The sequence below is a fragment of the Meles meles genome, chromosome 13 (assembly GCF_922984935.1).
Source record: "Meles meles chromosome 13, mMelMel3.1 paternal haplotype, whole genome shotgun sequence".
NCBI classification, from domain to species: Eukaryota; Metazoa; Chordata; class Mammalia; order Carnivora; family Mustelidae; genus Meles; species Meles meles.
The window spans coordinates 82,728,154-82,748,975 of NC_060078.1; the positions used below are offsets into that span (position 1 = coordinate 82,728,154).

Genomic DNA, 20,822 nt, shown 5'->3' on the forward strand with positions numbered 1-20,822 from the left:
GCCCATCTAATAGTAGTAAAGATCCACGTGTCCCCTGAGTGGTTAAGCTGAATAAGAAATGCTCATCCCTCCTGTTCTTTATGTCCACTGTAGGTTGCTCATGCCCGGGAGGGGAAGGAGGAGCTTTTGAGGAGAAGGGGCGGTGGTGCTGTTCTCCATGAATCACCAGGTTTCTGACGTGTCTGAGGATGTAGTGTCCTGCATGGACAAGTTATTTTCTGTTCACGGGCACTAACAATGCGGGGGCTGGCTTAGCACACCCTAAGTGAGAAAAGGAGATGTGAATGGGCCCATCGGGAGCAAGTCTGCCCTGGGTCTTTGGAGTGGCCTGCCCCTGCAGTGTGGCTGCCACAGAAGCCATCAGCAGCCCCTGGGGTCTTGTTAGAAAATGCTGAATCTCAGGCCCCTTCTCAGATCTTCTGAGTTAGGGATGGGGGATGGGGCCCAGCCGGTTGGCTTTAATGAACCATCCAGGAGCTTCTGGTGAAGGTTCTTGTTTGAGAGCTTCAGGTTTGGAGAACAGAGCAAGTTGGGGAAGCTGTGGTTGGATGGCCCATACTCTGGGCCTGTCCTTACGGGGCCCAGGGTTCAGACTAACCGGTTAGTGGGGCAGCGTCAGTGTTCCCGGTGGGTTCTGGTGCCTGTGCTTGGAGAGCCAAGGAAGACCCCTTTCTCCAGGGCCAGTGCAGTCGGCTCTTGGCCCCTTGTCCCTTTAGGCATGCCTGTATGCTGTTTCAACACCTCGTCTTCACTAACTTTTTTTTTTTTTTTAAGATTACTGTATTTGTTAGAGACTGAGTGTGTGCATGTGGCTAGTGCGGGGAGGGACAGAGGGAAATCTCCCAGACTCCCCACTGAGCACAGAGCCTGACACCTCACTCTCACGACCCTGGAGATCATGACCTGAGCCGAATCCAAGAGTCGATTGCTTAACCCACTGAGCCACCTTACCTACTGATTTTTTTTTTAAATGTCCTTGTAAATCATGTACGTAATTTTTCTTTTTAGAAAATTGATTGATGTTTTGATAAAACGAGATCACAGAGGAGAATAAATCAAACTTAATTCCACTGACTAAAAACAACTAGAAGGATCTGGTTTGCACACATGTATACCCATGCTTGTGTGCCGATGTATTTCCCCTAAAAAATTCAACACAGTCATATTCTTTATTTTATAATCAGCTTCTGCACATAAGACCTCTTATTTTCCTACATCGTGGAGTCGTCTTTAGTAACTTCCACGGTGTTCGATCGGACGCTGGCCCCATCATTTATTTACTAGGCACTCACATCGGTCCTGTGCTTTCTCCGTACAGAAGAGGCTCCACACGAAGCACTTTCCACGTATTGTTCAGTTAATCTTTGCAACAGCGGTGTGACATGGGTTCTGGCATTTAGCCCACTTTTATGCTAAGTAACTTGTCCCTGAGAACTGAGCTGCTCAGTGGTCCTGCTTCCCGGCCTCCGTGCGATAGGGGTGGTAGGCTTTGTTCTGTTTTTCTTATGCAGTGTGCTAGGATAAATTCTTTTGTCGCTTAATTGTAGTATCTTGCCCTTGTTTATATCATTAGCTTGAACAGTGATGTGGGATTACAAGGTCTTATGTTCTCTCTTTTTTTTTTCTTTTGTATTTTCTTAAAAGATTTTAAAGATTTTTTTAAATTTTTTTTATTTGACAGACAGAGATCACAAGTAGGCAGAGAGGCAGGCAGAGAGAGAGAGAGGAGGAAGCAGGCTCCCCGCTTGAGCAGAGAGCCCGATGCAGGGCTTAATCCCAGGACCCTGAGATCATGACCTGAGCCGAAGGCAGAGGCTTTAACCCACTGAGCCACCCAGGTGCCCCTGTATTTTCTTAAAAGATTTAAAAAAATATTTTATTTTTATTTATTGATTAGAGAGAGAGAGAGCAGGAGCAGAGGGAGAGGGAAATGCAGACTCCCCGCTGAGCAGGGAGCCAGAGGTGGGGCTCGATCCCAGGACCCTAAGATCATGACCTAAGCCAAAGGCAGACCCTTAACTGACTGAGCCACCCAGGTGCCCCAAATGATTTGTCATAAATATGATCCAGTTAGAGCATAAATATGCTCTAAACGTCAAAGCAACATTTGCCAAAGCATGTTGGTGTCTGTCTTCCCAAACTTTGTGGGTACTTGGAATTACTCTTTTACAGAGCCTTGCTGATAGGATCAGTGAAAGGCGTTTCTTCGTTGCCAACAAGAACCCTTTTTCTGAGACTCCTTTATAGTTTTATTGACTGTTTGTAAAAGTAAAGTTGAAAAAAACATTCAAGTGAGAATAATTCACATATGTATAAAGTTCCCCAGTTGTAGAGTGTGTCATTAAATGAGCCATGTACCCATCATCATGGTCTAATTGTGGGCAGTTTGATCCCTGTCAGATGCTGGTGCTCTGAATAGTCATTTTCTGTCCCCTCCCCGGCTCTTTTTGTACCTACAGCTCTGCCTTTTCCAGGCATGTTATATGAATGAAATTATACAATATGTAGCCTTTCGTGTCTGACTTCTCTTCCTTGGCATAATGTTTTCAAGGTTCACCCGTGTTATTAGCATGCTTCAGAACTTCATTCCTTGATACGGATTAATTTTATAAAAATGGTATATCTTGTTTATCGACTGCTCAGGCGACAGATACCTGGGTCTTCCCCCCACAGAATATGAAGAGTATGTTCCTGGGATTCCTGTACCAGACTGTGTGGTGGAGATGTATTTTTGTTTCTCTTGGGTATATATACCTGGAAGTGGAAATGCTGGATCATATGGTAACTGGGTTTAACATTTTCAGGAAATAACCAGCAGTTTCCCAGAGTGGCTGTACCAGTTTACATTCCCACCAGCATGGTAGGAGGGTTTCAGTTTCTTTGTATCCTAGCTAGCAACACTTGTTGTGGTCTTTTTTTTGGATTATAGCCATTTGAGTGGGTATGAAGTGAAAAATAACATTTAAAGTATCATTTTGTTGGATGAGATTTTGGCCCATTTTGGATAATGGGCCATCTCCAATGTTCTGGTAGAACTTAATCACCATTTAATGACCTTACATCTTGGTCTGGTCTTGAACACAGTAGATCATTTTGCTGTATATCCCTATACTCTTTTCACTTGTGTTTTTCATTACAGCAAAATGTTCACTGATTTCATCCTAAATGTTCCCATGGGTTTGCTGACCATTCAGAAGCTGTATTGCTTGATTGAAATCATTCACAGTGACCTCTTCACACAGCATGGTAAGTGGAACCCCGAGTATCGCGAGGATGTCACGTTACTCATTGTCTATAGGCCTGTCCCTTCTGAATTCTCTCCTCCATGCCAACAGGAGTGGAGGTTGTAGCCAATTAAAACAGCTCTATTACAAGACAGGAAGATTTAGCCCTTACAGGAGAATGGTAATTGACATATGGTGGAGTAATAGATCATTGAAAGATGAAGGGGAAAACCTTGTAGTTGGTAATTTCGGTGTACACCAAAGCCCTACGATAATCAGCGTACATTGTAGCCTTTAAGATGTGTGATTGTCTATCCTGGGGAGGCAATCACCTGCTTCCATTCAGGTGATTGCAAAGAAAAATGTCAAGTTTTCTTTAAATTTAGAAATAATGGTTCTGCCTCTTCCTGAACTTTGCATTCTTTGACAGGGTTTCCTCAAGCCCTGCTCAAAGTAATAAGAATTTTAATGATTCCTCAACTCATTTATCCTAAGGAACACCTTCTATTTCCCCACGTTATCTCCCTACCCTTTTTATTAATCATTTTCTTTCTATTTGGACAGATTGAAGTAATATTTTACACTTGTCAAGCAGTTTTATTGAAAGCTTAAAACCTTTGCATAATTCCACAACCTTTCTCATTTAGTGGAGGCAGATGTGGGGACCGTTGAGTGACATTCTGACGGAGAGGCACGGGTTTCTACTCTTCCATTTGTGTCCAGAAATTTGGCTGTTGGAATTGTTTTCTTTTGTCTCCATGTGTGGTGTTTCAAGGGCGGAGCAGCCTGGCTGGGGATTTCCTACTGAGCTCCTGGCTGCACCAAGAACTCATTTTATGTTCACATTAGTCCTTTGTACCTTCTGGGCTCCTGGACCCTGTGCTCTCCTGCTGGTTTTAGCCTGATTTCTTGATTGAACTTTGTCACTGCCCTGGAGTCTAACACATACAGTTAAGGCTTCTGTTAAGAGAAAATGTTAAGACTTCATTTGAGTGGGTGTGTTTCTTTTTGAGAGAAGCCAGCAGACCAAGAAATAGCTGGGTTTCTGCATCCCTTCCAGACCTCTTTCTGGGCCGCAAGCCCATTGTTCGCTTGCATACGTGGAAGTCCACTCCATTGCCATTGGGTGAGATTCAAAGCGCACGAATCTCCTTTACCTAACAATCGGATTGTCCAAACTTCAGGGTCTTGGTGGAGGGCTGGGTCTTGAATTATTCTTTCTCCTGGTGTTTTCTAAAGTTTGGTGAAAACACATGGGGTGCAAGAGGGCATGATGATGCGGTGCTGGGTGGGGACTTCTTCATTGTTTCTTTCCATATTGGTGATATTTTATACCAAAACAAGTAAAATACCCTGGAAGTTTTCTATTTGGATTTTGTTAGGTTGTTGATGTCCCTTCTTCTAACCATCCAACCCCGAGACACACGCATGGCTGACTACCACCACTGACTTAAACCACTTCCCTGAATGAACAGTTATCAATGAATAACAACTGTCAGTGGATTATTTGTACTTGACTTTTACTGACTCTTGCCATCGGGGAGACCTTCTTCCCTGTATTGCATAATTACTGTTGCAGAACTTTGTGCCACGATCATTTAAGGACTTAAAACATAAATGGTTCAGTTAAAATATTTAAAATAGAACTTCTTCAGAGAATACATTTCAACAAACTGAGGGTTGCTAGGGGGTGGGGGGTCAGGAGAGGGTGGTGGGTGATGGACATTGGGGAGGGTCTGTGCTGTGGTGAGTGCTGTGAAGTGTGTAAGCCTGATGGTTCACAGACCTGTTCCCCTGGGGCTAATAATATATCATATGTTAAGAAAATGCATTTCTTTCTTTTTTTTTTTTTTTTTTTTTAAAGATTTTATTTATTTATTTGATAGAGAGAAATCACAAGAGAGGCAGGCAGAGAGAGAGGAAGGGAAGCAGGCTCTCCGCTGAGCAGAGAGCCCGATGCGGGACTCGATCCCAGGACCCTGAGATCATGACCTGAGCCGAAGGCAGCGGCTTAACCCACTGAGCCACCCAGGCACCCGAGAAAATGCATTTCAAGGGAATCTTTTCCTGTATTGAAACTAAACTTCATTTCCTTTGCTAGTAGAAAACTGGAAGGGGCTCTTCCTATATATTTTTGGTAATTTTGTCAGCATGGGTATTTGGTGATTGAGTTTTTCTTCTTCTTTACTGTACCCCATTTCTGTTCACTCTTATTCTCTTAAGTCTTTTATCAAAGACCGCCTCAAGGCCTGTTTCCGGAAGTTTTTGCAGCATGCTGTTAATTATTAATTTAGAATCTTTTTAAGTACAAAGTTAGGGACTTAGTTTTCATAGCAAGCTGCACCCACCATGGAAAAGGAGGTCGTGTGGTATAATGTGAATCGAGACTGAACGTGTGGCCCAAGAGCCACACTTCACCAGATGCCTCAGTGTCTTGGAAGCAGCCCCCAGCTGCCCAGGCAGTAGCCTTGTCTCAGGCCAGCACTGGCAGTCTAGACTCACTTCCAGATGCTCACGGGCGGTCTGGAAGTGCTTCCGAATACATTGTCCAATGTCCGGTGTGGAAAAGGGCACCCCCCATCCCAGGTTTTGAGTGTTAGGAATCTTTCTGGGAAGGGATCATGAAGACAACCCTGATTTTTCTCATCTGCAGGCTCTCTGCTCCTTCAAGGCAGCCTGCAGCCGTCTTCCCTCCTTGTCAGGAAAGACGAATCCGTGGAAGTCTTCCCGTTGGTTTGTTCGCACGAAGATGTTATTACTATTGCAAAATATTCTCTGCCATGTTTGGTATAGATCGTTGAAGCCACGGTATTTTCGGATGAGATATGATGGCCCTGTTTTTCCTGCTTTGTTCCACTTCTTGCTGATTTGTAACAATGGTCCTGGTTTGTGTGCTCTTCCTGATCCCAGTGGAGCCAGTCATACAGCCTCACGTGTCCAGAGTTCTAGAACCAGATAGAACCAGAGTTAGCTGCATAAGGAAACATTTTCTTGGGGTCGTGGTCTGGGTGCATGGCCGTGTGGCTCCTCCAGGTTCCCCAGTGAGGGCTCCAGGCCCTGTCTTTGGTCACCAGCATGTGGGCTGCCTCACTCATGGAAGGGACTCACTTAATTGCTTTGCTCTCAAACATTGTTTTCCTTCTCCGCAATATCGAATACAGTCCGTCGTTTGAAGGGTCTCCCTTCAGTGTGAGTGACAGGCTGATCTGCGTGCAGCAAGGCTGGCCGTGAATACGGACACTGGAATTGCTTCTCTGCAGAGAGGCCTTCTTTTGCCAGCCACGGACCCCAGGGGGCTGAGGCTTGAGGTGCTCTGGGGTTTCAGCCTTGTTTTCCCGACTGCGGCTTCCCCAGCCTCTGAAGGACACAGAAACGGAGCAGAGCTCACAAGGCTGGGGCAGGAGGTGTGTGTTTTGGCAGAGAGGGGTGTTTGGCCTCAGTGGGTGTGGACACCACAGCTGCTGTCACTGTCCTTGTCCACGCACAGGTGTCCCAGCTGCCGTGCTCCTTGTGGATCAGGGCCTTGTGGCTCCTGCTGCTTCTGCAGCCACCACCCGGTGGAAGGGGAGTGGGAGCTCATTATGGGGCTGTCCCGCCCACGGTTGGCTGCGAGTTGCGTCAGGGCTCTGTGCAACATCTGGGACGTACCCTGCCTTACAGTTGTCGCAGGAGTGGCAGTGGACATATCCTGACTTCTGTGTGGGGGAGGGACAGCTTGTAATAGAGAGATCTCCCAAGTATAAGAAGGTTTTTCTGCAGCTGGGGTGGACCCGGTGGCCATGGCGGTGTTCGCTACAAGAGTCTGCCCATAAAGCCAGCGCGCCAGCCCCCGGAGACCTGACTGCACCGCAGCGCGCTGCTGACTGTCAGCGCCGTCAGCTTTGACTCTGAGCGCCTGGCCCTCTCCTTTAACTTTGATTTGTTTAAAAAAAAAGGGAATGACTTGTTTGCATCATTTCTCCTACAAATGATTTTACTTCCTTGTTAATCAAGAACTCTGCATTTCCAAAAGCCTCTCTGTGATGAGTGCCTGGGCTTTATGATCACACTGCCTGGGTTCAAATCCTGCTTCTAGTCCCCACTCACTCAGTGACCTTCGACAAGTTACCCTCCTGGCTTCAGCTTCCTCACCTCCCCTGTTCTTGTTGCCCACATCCTACATTTTGGAAATAGGAGCTAAAAGTCAGTAGACCTGGATCAAATCAAGAAAAGCGTTCCAGGGAGCGTCCTCTGAGAGGTGCTCTGGTCAGCGGTTCAGAACACCCCCAGCCACTCTGCCCCAGGTGTGCTCCTGCCACTCCCCACCAGGTGAAATCGTGGCATAGTTTTTCCTTTTGCCTTGCTGATGATCTGTGGTCTCTCCCTTGAATGAGAGATCCCGGAGCATGGCTTTCTTGTTCACGTTGTTGCTGCTTGATCGCTGCTCCTAGGACAGTGCCTGGTGTCAAACATGGCCACAATGTCTGCATGAACAAATTGGTCATGGATGTCCACGTCCAGCACTTCTCTCAGGGTGCAGCACAGAGAAGGAAGCAGGATCGGCTGCGTACATATGCGGTTCAGTTGGTTGAGCGAGGAGAGGTTGTGTGCTTGGCCGTGGAGGCTGGCTGTCACTCTTACCCTTGGCGCTGAATGGATTGATCATGGAGGAGGAAGGAGTTGTCTTTGAGGAGGAAGGAGAGATGGAAACCGGAGACTCAGTGAGGGACTTGAGCTGTGAAGGGTTATCTGTGAGCAGTTCTGTAAGATCGAGTTTATCTTTTTGCCCCTGATTTAGTTCTTCCTTAGTTTGTGGAAATATGAGCTGGGGGAGGAGGACAGTTTAGTTCTACCTCTGGATTCATGGTAGATTTTGTTAAAATGATCAAAAGTTTTAATCAGAAAAATGGGAAGAAGAGTGTAATAACATGCGTGCGGATTCCTCACTGAGCTTCCAAAGGTATCAAGTCCTGGTTGTTCTTGTTTTTAATCTCTGTGCTCTTCCCCTAGCTATTTTGAAACAAATCCCAGCCACCCCAGATTGTCACTGGGATGGCTTTTTGCAAGTACAGTGGTATTCAAAGAGTGAATGATTCGTTTCAGGAAAAGGAAGATGTGCAGAGGGGCTGGTCCCTGGGCTGGTGTTTCCACTCCCCCTTGGATGTTCCTGCTCCTGCTCCCGCATGGAGGCCAAGGGCATCTGGCTCCTTAGCAAGCTGTGCACGAGAGCCAATGAATGGGTGGTAATGGCTTCCCAGCGTTGTCTCTGGATGTGACTTGACTACTTGAAAGCTGGTTAAATAGATTATGTGCTTCACAAAAAGATGCCTCTTGCATATCATCTGTGGTGTGGAGTGAGCAGATTTTCAAAGCAAGATACAAAGAGACAGAAAGGTCAGAGCTTTATAATTTGTGCATTTGTAGCTTTGTTCCCCTGTGATTATATTGTTGCCCACATATCTGACAAAAGCTTTGAAAATTAAAGCTTAAATCCTATTATAGAAATGAAAAGTTTCAATGTAATTAAATTAAAATAAACACTGGGACACCAAGGTTTAGGATTTATGCCCACAAAAAATGTTTTACGTTAGTGTTACAGCAATTGGGGTAAAGAGGAGTCGACCTGAAATAGCAGTAACTTTCACATTAGTCAAGAGCATTGGACATACTTGGACGATCCCGTTGAGTTAAGATGAGAGAGCCTCTGGAACACACGTGTTCACCCACATGGGCTCCTTTCACCATGGGTCTGAACCGGAGACCTTTGGGAAAGCTCATTCCATTTAACACTGTATCATTTCTTTGTCTTTCAGGAACTGACCTTTCCATATTCCCATATTGAAAATGACCAAACCAACTGACAGATTTTCTTTAGAGCTTACTATGTCCTTACTGTTGTGTCTTAAATTTTTTTGTTTTTGGAAGGTAGTGTAAGATTTGAAGAGTGAAGATTTGAAGACTTGGTGGCAAGATAATCCCTTTATAGTCTTGACAGTAGTTTAACACTCTTGGTGGATCACGTTGTTCTAAGCTCACTATTCATCGGCACCCCTTGGTTTGTTTTTCATTTTTGGGTTTCTTTTCCCCTGATGGTTGGAATCTAGCGGTGAGTAGGAATGGGATGTGTGCCATTCCCTCATTTCCTGGCCATTCCCATGGCTCTTTCTTTCAGTATAGCAAACAAGCTCCTTTTAGACAGTGTTCGTCAGCCTCATAAAACTTCATTTGTGTTCCATCTTTGAACAGTACAGAGCTTCTTCAAGATGTAGGCCTAGAGAGCTTGAATTACTTTCCTCATTCTTATTTTCAAGGTGAATGATTCTTCCAGTTATCAAGCAGAGTGAAACTCCTTTTTAATGGTAGAAACATTAGTTACAGCAGCCTTTGAAATCTGAGGGCAAAGGCTCAGATACCAATGAGACTAGCTATTAGGAAATATTGAAGTCAGATTTCCAGACTACTTTTGTTGTGATTAATATATAATATTATAAATATATGTACATCAAATATATTTATTTATAGATATAACATAAAATATATAAATATAATTTATATTTCTTAAAATCACTCAATCAACTTCTTTTGCTTTAAATTGCTGAAAGAATAGCTATATATTTAATACAGATTTATAATACAATATACCTTCTTAATGCTTCCATTCATAAACAGATCAAAATAAAAATCTCTTGAGCTTTTCTTCTGTGGAAAATGGAGAGCTATTTCTCTTTTTTGAAGGGATCTTAAGCCCAGAGCTACTGTACAGTAATTTTGTTAACTTGAGGGATATTGTACAGAAAGAAAAATTGAGGTTTGGGCCTTCGTGTGACACAGTCACATAATGTACCATCCGTCTAGCATTCCAGGATACTTTAATTAGGTAGTCCTGCTGATGACTTCTAAGGAATGTTACTTACTTTGAACCCCAAAGACCGGTTCTTAAAATAATGGTGGAATGTGAAATCATTTTCTCTTTTTCTGTTTTTGAGACAATTTTAATCTTTATCTGTAAGGTACTGTGCCTTTTTCATACCTCATTGTATATATCACTCTATATCATTCATTATATGAGTGTTTGAAAAGACTGTCTGTTAAAACAGTGCAGCCTTTTAGAAAGGGCTTATTGAGTCTAGGAGGGTGAACTCAATTTCAGTTTCTTAATCTATTTCCATTCCATTATAATTTGTTGAGCACCTACCATGTGCTCAGGACCGTTGGTTAGCAAGTTGATTCCTTTGAGAGGCTTCAGAGCCATCAGCTTAAAAATGTATAATTGGAAAAGAGTAATTCTCTTAATTTACAGATAAGGGCCCAGGAGTTAAGCAACAGGTCCTACTAATTTGTAAGCAAAATCCCAAGCAGGGAGCTGTCCACCACTGTGCTGCTGATTAAGGAGTTGTCTTCTTAGAAACCCATCACCCACTCTGTTCTTAAACTGTTTCACATTTCCTGTATGAGTAATACATTCCGAATACTGAATTCACTTCCAGTGCCGTATGGAACAAGGTAAAATACAGAAACATGTGGATAAACAAATATATAAATAAATGTAAACAAACCATGCAAAAATAAATAAGCAAAAATGCAGTGTTGTGCTTATGGAGTTTTCATACTTTTTTCCTTTGTGTGTGTGTGTGTGTGTGTGTGTGGCGGGGGGACTCTTATCTGTGATCGGATTGGTAGTTCCTCAGCATGTGGTTGGTCCACCTTTATTACAGTCTGTTAACCCCTTGTTCTTTACCCACCTCTGGGTGACCTCCTATCCCTGTTGCTTGATATTGGGTGCAAGAAGAGCAGCCTTAGAAGAGCTTACCTCTCTCGTCCTGTATCTGTTCATGCTCACACAGGGGATCAGGACAGCAAGTCTGTGTGTCGCCCCAGTTCATGATTCCTTCCAAGCCGTATGAGATTAGCTCTGTACCTCCGTGATGTGTTATCTACAGTACCTTGCCTGGGACAGTTGGAGGAGCCCCAGGTCAGTCTGCTTTCTCCCAGGTTCTCCTCGAAGACCCCATTCTTTTTCTGTTGTATAACTCCTTTTCTGAGTGCACAGACCATCTCTCAAGATGGAGTGGACTGGACTATAGGGTTTTGACACTGTTTTTAATGTATACATTTCATTGTCAGGGCAAATAGGAGTTTATAGGCTTGTTGTTGTTATTGTTGTTGTTGTTGTTTGTGGGTTTTTTGTTTTTATCTTACTGGTTGACTCAGTCTTTGAAGCCTGTGTCTTTACAAAGAATCTGTCAGCACGAGAAAACATTTATGAAAATGTTAATCAGTACAAAGCTCAGAAACTCTACTTGTTGCAACAAATGTGGCTGTGACGCTAAGTGTCTCTGGTCTCTCCCATCGAGTGACTAAGATAGACGTTTGACAGAGATACTTGTCCTTGAAGCAGCACTCCTCAGATTTCAGTATGGCCTGTACGTTTTTAACAAGCAAGACCAGATTGAGCTATAGAGTTTGTAGGGATATATTGAGTGACAGATGGCAGGTACATTGAGGGGGCTGAACAAACATGCGCAGTAACAAAACACTGTGTGTGTGCTGGAGTACAGTGGCCAAGACTTAGATTCCTGTCTTCCCTCACTTTCCTGGTTAAAAGGATGCATACCACACCTCAGCCCTGTACATTGTCTCTTTGTTTTCTCATCCTGCACTTGGTGAGATTCTGCCCAAGGACTTGCAGACCTGTAGAATTCTTTCTGAACCTACTAAGCCACCTCTTTTTTTTTTTTTTTTTTTTAAGATTTTATGTATTTATTTGACAGAGAGAGAGATCACAAGTAGGCAGAGAGGCAGGCAGAGAGAGAGGAGGAAGCAGGCTCCCTGCAGAGCAGAGAGCCCGATGTGGGACTCGATCCCAGAACCCCGAGATCATGACCTGAGCCGAAGGCAGCGGCTTAATCCACTGAGCCACCCAGGCGCTCCCCTAAGCCACCTCTTTAATGCACTTCCATCCACCTAGCAACTAGTTTCCTGGCCTGACTGCAACATCCCACATAATATTCCCCAGGACTTTACCTGACTGTTTCTAATTTCTTCATTTAGTCTTTTCATCTGCTTGTAATGGGACTCATTACTGATTTTTCTCCATTGGTTGTTCATTCATTTCTTTCTTCTGAAAAATTATTTATTACTATAATACTAATGAATGTCTAATTCCTATTATTAAACTTCTCAAAACCGAGCAGATAAGAAATATCTCCTTCCCCATTCTTTTCTCCAAAAAGACGACATGTGTTGTGCTAGGTCCAGTGGCTTCACCCAGAAGATACCTTTGATCAGCTTTTTTTCCCATTGCTATACAGTCTGTATGCTACCACATTCTCCTTCCAATTTCCAAGATTCTTTTAATGTCTTGTGTTTTGAAGATTTTATTTATTTGAGTGAGAGAGACAGACAAAGTGAGAGAGAGAACTTGAGCAGCAGAGGGAGAGGTAGAAGAGAATCTCAAGCAGACTCCATGAGCGTGGAGCCCGACATGGGGCTCGATCTCACGATCCTGAGATCATGATCGGAGCAGATGCCAAGAGTCGGTCACTCAGTCGACTGTGCCACCCAGGCACCCCGTGGATTCTTTTAATTTTAATGTCATCCTCTCAATTAAAATTCCATCACATTGGGTACCTCAAAGCTGACATACAGGTTATCTTATTTCTGACAATTTCAGCACTCAGCTGAGTGGCACCAAGGAGCTTCTGACCAAACTATTTATGAAGGTGTTAAGATGATAGGAGTAGAAACATGGTGCAGGACAGTTGTATTTACTTCATTTCACAGACAAAGAGGAAAAATGAAAGAGGAAATCCAAAAAGGAAAAACGATTTACCTGGGGTTCCTCAATTTGCATTGATTCTCCTGGTACTACCAATGATTATGACTTGTTACGTTAAGACGATACTTGGAAAAATGTAATCTGCACCTGACTTGTAAAGAAGCCAGAACCACATGTGGTTATATGCATGTGTCATTTAGTCTAAGGAGCTATGGCTTCAGAATCAGGCACCTAATTCTGAGTCAGCTGCTTAGTGGCACAATCCCTGCATGTCCCGTCTCTCTGGCGCCTGGCACCCCCATCTGTCAATCTGGACATACGGAGATGGCTCCTGTGATCCCTTCCCTTGCTGATTCCATTTCCTACATTTCTGTTGTTTGAGGACTTGAGGGAGAAAATGATTTGAATAAATTGAATCGTGTGGGTACAGTGTTCTTAGGTAGTTGAAAAATAAGATGAGTGTCTATAACAAATGAGTAACAAGCACCCCCCCCCCATTTATATAGCTCCTACTGTTTAATTCTCATTAAAAGTGTTAATCTGGATCTCAGTTCAATGTAACAGGCTCAAGGTTATTAAATGCACTTTATGGATCATTTGTTTAATGTGACCAAACTAAAAATTAAGCAGCGCATTACTCAGTGTTCATAAAATGAATGTTTTAAATGGACAAATTCATTCTCGTGTTTGCATCTTGCTTTAATGTAGAGCCGTAATAGGGTTATAGACGGATATTCTACTTGGACATTTATAAGCTGATGATGCCTGTTGAATACCTTTTATAAAGATTAATATTTTTTACTTTGTGCCCATTACCAGAGCATTAGTCATCATGGCTTCAGCCCGCACAGCTGAGGATGAACAGATGTTGAATTATTGCTGTCTGTAATCATAGTGGATCACACTGGGAGAAGGGGTTCTGGAAGGGTGGCTGGGACCTCTGATCCCCACAGCTGATTTGTGTGGAGTCTGGGTCCACCGGGCTTCCTGCATTTCCCTTGTCTGGCGGGGAAAATCAGGAGAACTGTGTTAGCTAGTTCTGGCTTCCCTGGGGGTTCAATCTCTGCCTAACTTAGACTGTCAGGTGCTCCCAAGCCCTGTGGTCACATCCATGTGAAGAGAGATCTGATAGGAGAGATCTGTGGTGGCCTTCATTCTCCTTCCAGTGATGAACACGGGTTCATTAAAATGAGAAATCACACAGGAGGTCTTTAACATCTGCTTCCTAGCATCCTTGGAGACCAGGCTGTCCAACACAAATACAGTGTGAGCCACATATGCAATTTATAATTTTCTAGAGGCTATCCTAAAAAAAAAAAAAAAAAAGACAAAGCAATTGCTGAAATTAATTTTAATGATTTATCTAAAATATCATCTCAACATGACTTCGATCTAAATATTACTAATGACCTGGTTTCCATTCATTTTTTTCCACACTGCGTCTCTGAAATCCAGTGTGTTTTTGACACCAATTGCACATCTCACTTTGGATGCTTAATTTTCATCCACTTAATCTGTGTTTTGAACATTTCATAGAATTTACTACTGAAAAGTAAATTCCCATCCTGAAGTTGTTCCAGTCTTCCATACTAATGTTTCCGATAAGCAAGTATCATTTTTTACATTTACATTTTAATTACTTAAAAATTAACTAAACTTGAATTTCATTCCTTCTTGGCACCAGCTGTATTTCAAGTGCTGGCCACCCTGTTGGGTAGTGTTGCTCTGAGGCATTCGCCTTTGTGTACTTTTTGTTGAAAAGGCTGACTTTGTGTAAAGATACTGTTTTGTTACTGTTATTGCCAGCTCTCGTTTATTGAACGCTCCTGTTTGCCAGATGCACACAGTATACCATCTGATTGTCACAGCGAGCCTCAGAGATAATGCACGCAGCCCCATTTTGCAGATTAAAAAATTAAGGCTTTGAGAGTAGAGGAAAGTTGCCCAAGATCCAAAGCAAAGAGTAAGCAGGGTGCGTTTTATCATTTTCTAATGTGTGTGGGTAAACTGAATGTTAATGAGAGTAAAGGCTTTCCCCAAATTGAAGAGTGACCCAGGTTCCTAGGCTTCCAGTCAAATATTTAGTATAGCTATTTTCCAATGGTTATGTGTGGGCAGTTTTTAAAATGTGTTCTCTGTTAAAATTCAGAGGTTTGTTTGTTTGCTTTTGAGGGAGGTTGTCAGTTTCCCAGGCCATCTGTCTTGAACCTAATTGGACTGTTGGCATCAATCATGGTTGAGAAATGTCACTCTGTTCATGGGGCAGGGTATTTAGGACACCGAGTTGGGACATTCAGGATATGACAGGAGATTCTTCTTTCTTGGCTGTGAGAGACTGCATCTGATGCTTTGAAATTTTTCATGGCACGTGTGAGCGTGTGTTTGCTGTGTGAGCGTGTAGTCTGTGTGTGTGCTGTGTGTGTAGTGAGTGGTGGGACTGTGTGGTGTGTGTGAGTGAATGTGGTGTGTGTGTGTGGTGTGTATATGTGTTATATGACTGGTTTATATGTGTGTGTGTGGTTGAAGGAAGTGTGTGTGGTGTGGTGTGTGGTAGGAGTGTATGCAGTGTGTGTGGTGTGGTGTGTGATAGGAGTGTGTGTGGTAAATGTATGTGTGTGTGTTTGTGTTGAGTGTGTGTGGTGTACTTTCCTTTGTGCTCTGCATTTTTTGTCTTGACCTGATGGTAAAATTTGAGACTTGTGAGTTACTTAGGCCTTGTACCCACCACTTCTGGAAGAAGCTGGAAGTCACTGAAATGTGGAATAAGAGATGCCTTTGATAGATGAGCTTGGGGATCCTCTGTCCCTTGGGCCCTGTGGGGGCAGCGGAGAAGCTGGGATGGCACCAGGAGGCAGACCGGCTTTTTGCCACACGCCTCTCACCTGATCCGATGAGACCATCCTGAATGGCCCCACGCCAGCTCTCGCACGTATGTCCTCATGCGCACGTGCACTTGTGCCCTCCCGTCCTGGCTGCCTTGGACACCATCCTGTGAAACCGGTCACTGGAAATAGGAGAGAGATCTTGTCATGGTGCCGTCTTCCCTCTGATATCTTTCGAGGACTGGACAGGGTGGCTCTGACCGCAGGTCCCTCCTTCCCACCAATTAGGACCTGAATCCTTGTGGTTTACAGACCAAGAACGAGGGACATGTGTGACAGCTGTCCTGCTAAGAGGGAGCACACACACGCACAGTCAGGTTTTAGTGTGCGTGTGGGGGCGAATCCACTTGGGTGAGGACAAGCCCTCTGCTCTCATTAAGACTGCATCCCAGCAAGGGTGGTAGAACCGGTAGTCATTTACCGTGTTCCCCACACTGGGTCCGTGGGGCCCTCCTGCACCCCAGTCTGTCCGTGGGCCATGCTGGGTCCTGCAGATCACGGGTCACCAACAAGATGTGCTGATTGGTCAGTCTCCAGCTTTGGTCCCCTAGGCCTCTCCAGGTCTCTGGGGCATTGCCTTTCTTCCTGGCCTGGCACGTATTTCTGAGGTGTGCTGCTACACTGTGACCCTCTGTCCTCGGAGACCTGCATGAGATGCCTGGTGAGGTCAGCGTGGTGTTTGAGGAAAGCCTGCACACCTTGGCTGCCCATCTCCAGAGCTCCACTCTGGGCTGGGAGATGGTGATCCTTGACACCGGGGTGTCAGGCCAGTTTGATGAAGTCCTGCCGACACTGGCTCCTCTCATCCTTCCAGGGAAGGGTGCTGCTCCCCTTTTCCCGCTTTCCCGCGACCAGCTGTGGGTGAGGAGGGTGACAAAGGACAGATGAGCTACATTCTCCCGTGGCTACTGACAGCATCCAGCTTGTGGTTCTGGGTCCCTTGGGAGCATGATTTTCATGTTCTCAGGGGACTAAGAGAATGAAACATCTTTCCATGTGACAAAATGGCAGCAAAGTTTCTTTTTTTTTTTTTTTAATATTTTATTTATTTATTTGACAGAGAGAGATCACAAGTAGGCAGAGAGGCAGGCAGAGAGAGAGAGAGAGAGGGAAGCAGGCTCCCTGCCGAGCAGAGAGCCCGATGCGGGACTCGATCCCAGGACCCTGAGATCATGACCTGAGCCGAAGGTTGCGGCTTAACCCACTGAGCCACCCAGGCGCCCCGGCAGCAAAGTTTCTAAAAAGTTTTGTCATTTCTCATCAAGAGAAGTCGATAACGAACAGGTGCAGCTCTCTCGCAGACCCCCGGCTTGGGGAGAAGGTGGGCATTCCCACCGGGTAGCGGGAGAGGTCTGACAGCATCTCCTGCCGAGGATGGATGGGGCAGCCATCACTTCTTCACCCTGGAGTAATTCTGACAAATGACACTAACACACTCAATTACCTCCGAGAACGGGGACGTCAACAACTGCCGGTCCAGCATGACAGATAAATGGTTGGTAGGAGATGGATTTCGGCCAGGGCATCTCGGTCTCGGGCCTGCAGGGACACTGCTGCCATCTCCGAGTCCAGAACTGCGCTCCTCTGGTTTTCTGCCACTGCTCATGGCCACAATCCTCCTCCCAACCTCAGCTGGCCTTCCACCTCTGTTGGCTTCCTCCTACGCTTGTTTGGCCCAGCTGCCAGTCATTCGTTCTCCTTTATCATGCTGTGAGGGTCCAGGGCTTTGTGGCTCCAACTTCTCCCTCTGAGATGTCTTGGAAATCTGACTTACCTCCAAGATGGGGGCAGTGGTCGGGATGAACCAGCAGACGGGTGACCAAGGAGCTTAGCCCCCTGGTGGGGGTGGTCAAGCTAGGTGGTATGTTTTGGCAAAAGAGAATGAGGACCATCATCTTAGAGATGTCTTTCCAAGGGCCATGAGGATGGATGCAAGCAGGGCTGGACCCAGACGGGTTTGCCAGGAAACCTTCCCAGCCTGTTGGGTTCGAGGAGGTTGGTGCGTAGTTGTTACACTGGATGTGGTCTTGTGGTTCAGGTCAGCTTGTCACGAGCTCCTGAGGGCAGATATCATTTATGAGCGCTGAGATTCTGTAGGAAAGACTGGGCTTGAGGTGCTTATGCGATTTCATGTGTTCGGTGGGTCAGCATTTGGAACTGATGCATTTTCAGGCTGGCTTCACTGCCATGGGTCATTTTCTTGTGGCATTTCCCTTGGACTGGCTTGGTCTCGGGCCGCTCTCTGACACCTGTTCACGCTCCTGCACTGACTGTAGGCCTTGTCTCTTTGGAGCACTTCCCTTGTGAGTTTACAGGGCTGTGGTGTTTGGGGAGACGCTGTCCCTGGGAGTCTGACTTCCCCGTTGGCATCACAGGGAGGGTTGGCTTAGAACGTAAGGGAATCTTGTGAGGGCCCCTGACGTCGGTGAACACAGAGGATAGCGTCTCTCCATGTACTCCGTGTCCCACTCCCTGGCCTCCGGTGTTTCCCGACATTACAGCCAGCAGGGTGAACCGGGCCTCTGTCCAGAAGATGCAGAGCACGTCAGCCCCTCGTGCATGAAGTATTGACTACTCTAATTGTCAACAAGTGAAATCATATGATCATTGGACGAAACTCTTTCTGAAAAATGGAGCTGCTATTCGTCCTTTTCAGGGGACTTAGCATGGGATTTGGAAAAACCTTAGCCTGAGCTTCCCACATGCGGTTCCCTGAAGTCGGTGGAACAGAAGGGTGTGTTCTGTCTTCCTCCTCGTGGCTCGCACCTGCACCCTTGGGCCTGCATTACCGTGTGGTGCTTGTGGAAGTCTTCTTGCTAAGTGGGTCTCACGTACGTGCAAGAGTCATTTCAGTGTTGCAGGCTCCGTTTTTTCTTACTAAAAAAAACTCAGGGAACGATAGTGCAAAACACATTTTTATGTGTCATTAACGTAAGCCCTAAAATGTAAAATCCTAAAAACAAGCTAAGTATATCTAATGTTTCGGAGCTCTGCCATCTTCTGTCTCGTGCTCTGCATTTTAAAGGGAACAGCGGTGGCTGGGCTGGTTTCACCAGCAGAGCTTGTGTGGTAAGGAGATACTTGCTCATGTTGGAGGGAGGATGATACTGGATTTAAATGGGATTTCCCAACTGGAAGAGACAATTAGTAATTACATTTTGTCTTTAATCTCTTTGTGTTTGTTTCCTTATTGTTCTTTCATTTTCTGAACTTTTGTTTCTCTTCTTCTATCTAAAAAACAAATGAGAACCTGGATGTCCTTGGTCCTTACATCCCAGTGTCCCTTCATTACACAGCTGTTCTCCTGGGAGCTGTGTCGTTATCCCTTATTCTCATTTTTTTTAAAATAAAGATTTTATTTATTTGACAGAGAGAGACACAGCGAGAAAGGGAACACAAACAGGGGGAGAGGGAGAGGGACAAACAGGCTCCTCACTGAGCAGGGAGACTGATGCGGTGCTCGATCCCAGGACCCTGAGATCATGACCTGAGCTGAAGGCAGATGCTTAACGACTGAGCCACCCAGGTGCTCCCCTCCCCCCCTTATTCCCATTTTTCGTCCCTGCTCAGCCACTGCTGGAAGCTGCCTCAGGGGGCCCATGGGCCTCTAACCACCACATCCTATTCTGGAACATGCACCTGTTCTTGCTGCTGTATTAGGCCACGTTGACCACTCTCCTCCTCGTCTGGGGACGTCACTTGTCTCTGGCTCCTCCGCATCCCTGCCCTTTCCTCCTTCGTGTCCTGGGCCTCTCCTGTTCTAGTTCTTCCTTCCTGATGCTGGTCAGGGTTTCCTGCTCATTTTTCAATTCCCTTTGATAGTCTCCTAGGATTTCATTACTGCCTAGAAGCTGATGATTCTTCATTTCTAAGCCAGAAATAACATCTAGAACCCTGTCTCCATTTGCCTTGTAGAGGCAATCTGGGTGTCCAACAGGCAACTCAAACTCACCTTGCACAAACTGAACCCTTCTCTTTTTAAAATAGACTTGTTTTCCCGCTTTCCTCTCCTTGGGTGGCATCACATGGCTTCCTGGATGACACACGTATGACCAGGTTGCTGGGCACTGGGTTGGACACTCCTTTATCTGCCACCTTCCATCACCAAGCACTGTCCAGCCTGCCCTCCGTTGTCTGTTGTTCAAAGTCTCTTTCAAACTCACCCTCACACAGGAGGTCAGGGCTCTGCTTTTTCTTGCCTGGATGATCCCAGGAGCTAACAGGTTTCTCTGCCTCCTGTCCCCACTGTCCTTCTCATGCTCTGTCCCAGAGGGTCTCTAGCCCTTAAATCTGCTCATCTCTCTTCCCCATCAGCATGTTTGATTTCTCAGCTTCCTTTCACCTCTTCCGTCATGTTCATGCTGGTTTCCAACTGCCCGTCTGGCCTTTTATCCTGTCCCTCTTCTCCCCTCCTCTAGAATGTGTTCTGTGCACCTGCCTCCCTGACTTTGTGTACAGGTTTCCCATTCTTTGGTTGCCTGCCCCAAGTGAGAAATTACTATTCCTCTTGCCAGCAGGTGAGGGTACTGCCCCTCTGAAGGAGCCTCCCTGATTCTCATCTCCACACTCAGTGCTTGCCCCCCAGGGATCCTTCTTTCACATGCCTGCACGTTAGCACAGGAGTCTGGAAGCCAGAGAGAGCCTGTGGCTCCTCACCTGTATCTCTCATGTCATAAGAGCCAGTCCCTTGTCCTAAGCATCTAACTAGGTCCGGGCCTTCACACTTAATCTTGGAGGAGTACATTGTATTCCAAGCCTGTGACTAGCTCGTGCCGTGTGTCCATGTCAGACTCAGACAGCCATGTGAGCTGCTCAAGATGTCTTTCTTCGGAAGGGAGAACTTTAACTCCGCCAGCCTCTTCAGAATCTGAGTCCTCAGCCCTCTGCAAACTGTCTGTAGGTGGGGGCCTAGCGGAAAGCTGTCCCTGAGTGAGCAAAGATCAGGCGCAGAATTTAGTT

The 20,822-nt window shown here is 45.6% G+C and overlaps 1 protein-coding gene across 3 annotated transcripts in view; it reads left to right on the forward strand.

Moving 5' to 3' along the window:
• Window positions 1-20,822, forward strand: part of DOCK1 (dedicator of cytokinesis 1) — a 489,703-nt gene that overhangs the window by 168,986 nt on the left and 299,895 nt on the right. For all 3 annotated transcript variants that reach the window (XR_006821218.1, XM_046026751.1, XM_046026752.1), the window contains exon 25: window positions 3,140-3,246. Coding sequence is in view for 2 of the 3 variants with exons in the window: in XM_046026751.1 (XP_045882707.1) it covers window positions 3,140-3,246 (107 nt within the window). In the remaining variant the exon portion in view is untranslated. The remainder of the gene's footprint in view (window positions 1-3,139; window positions 3,247-20,822) is intronic.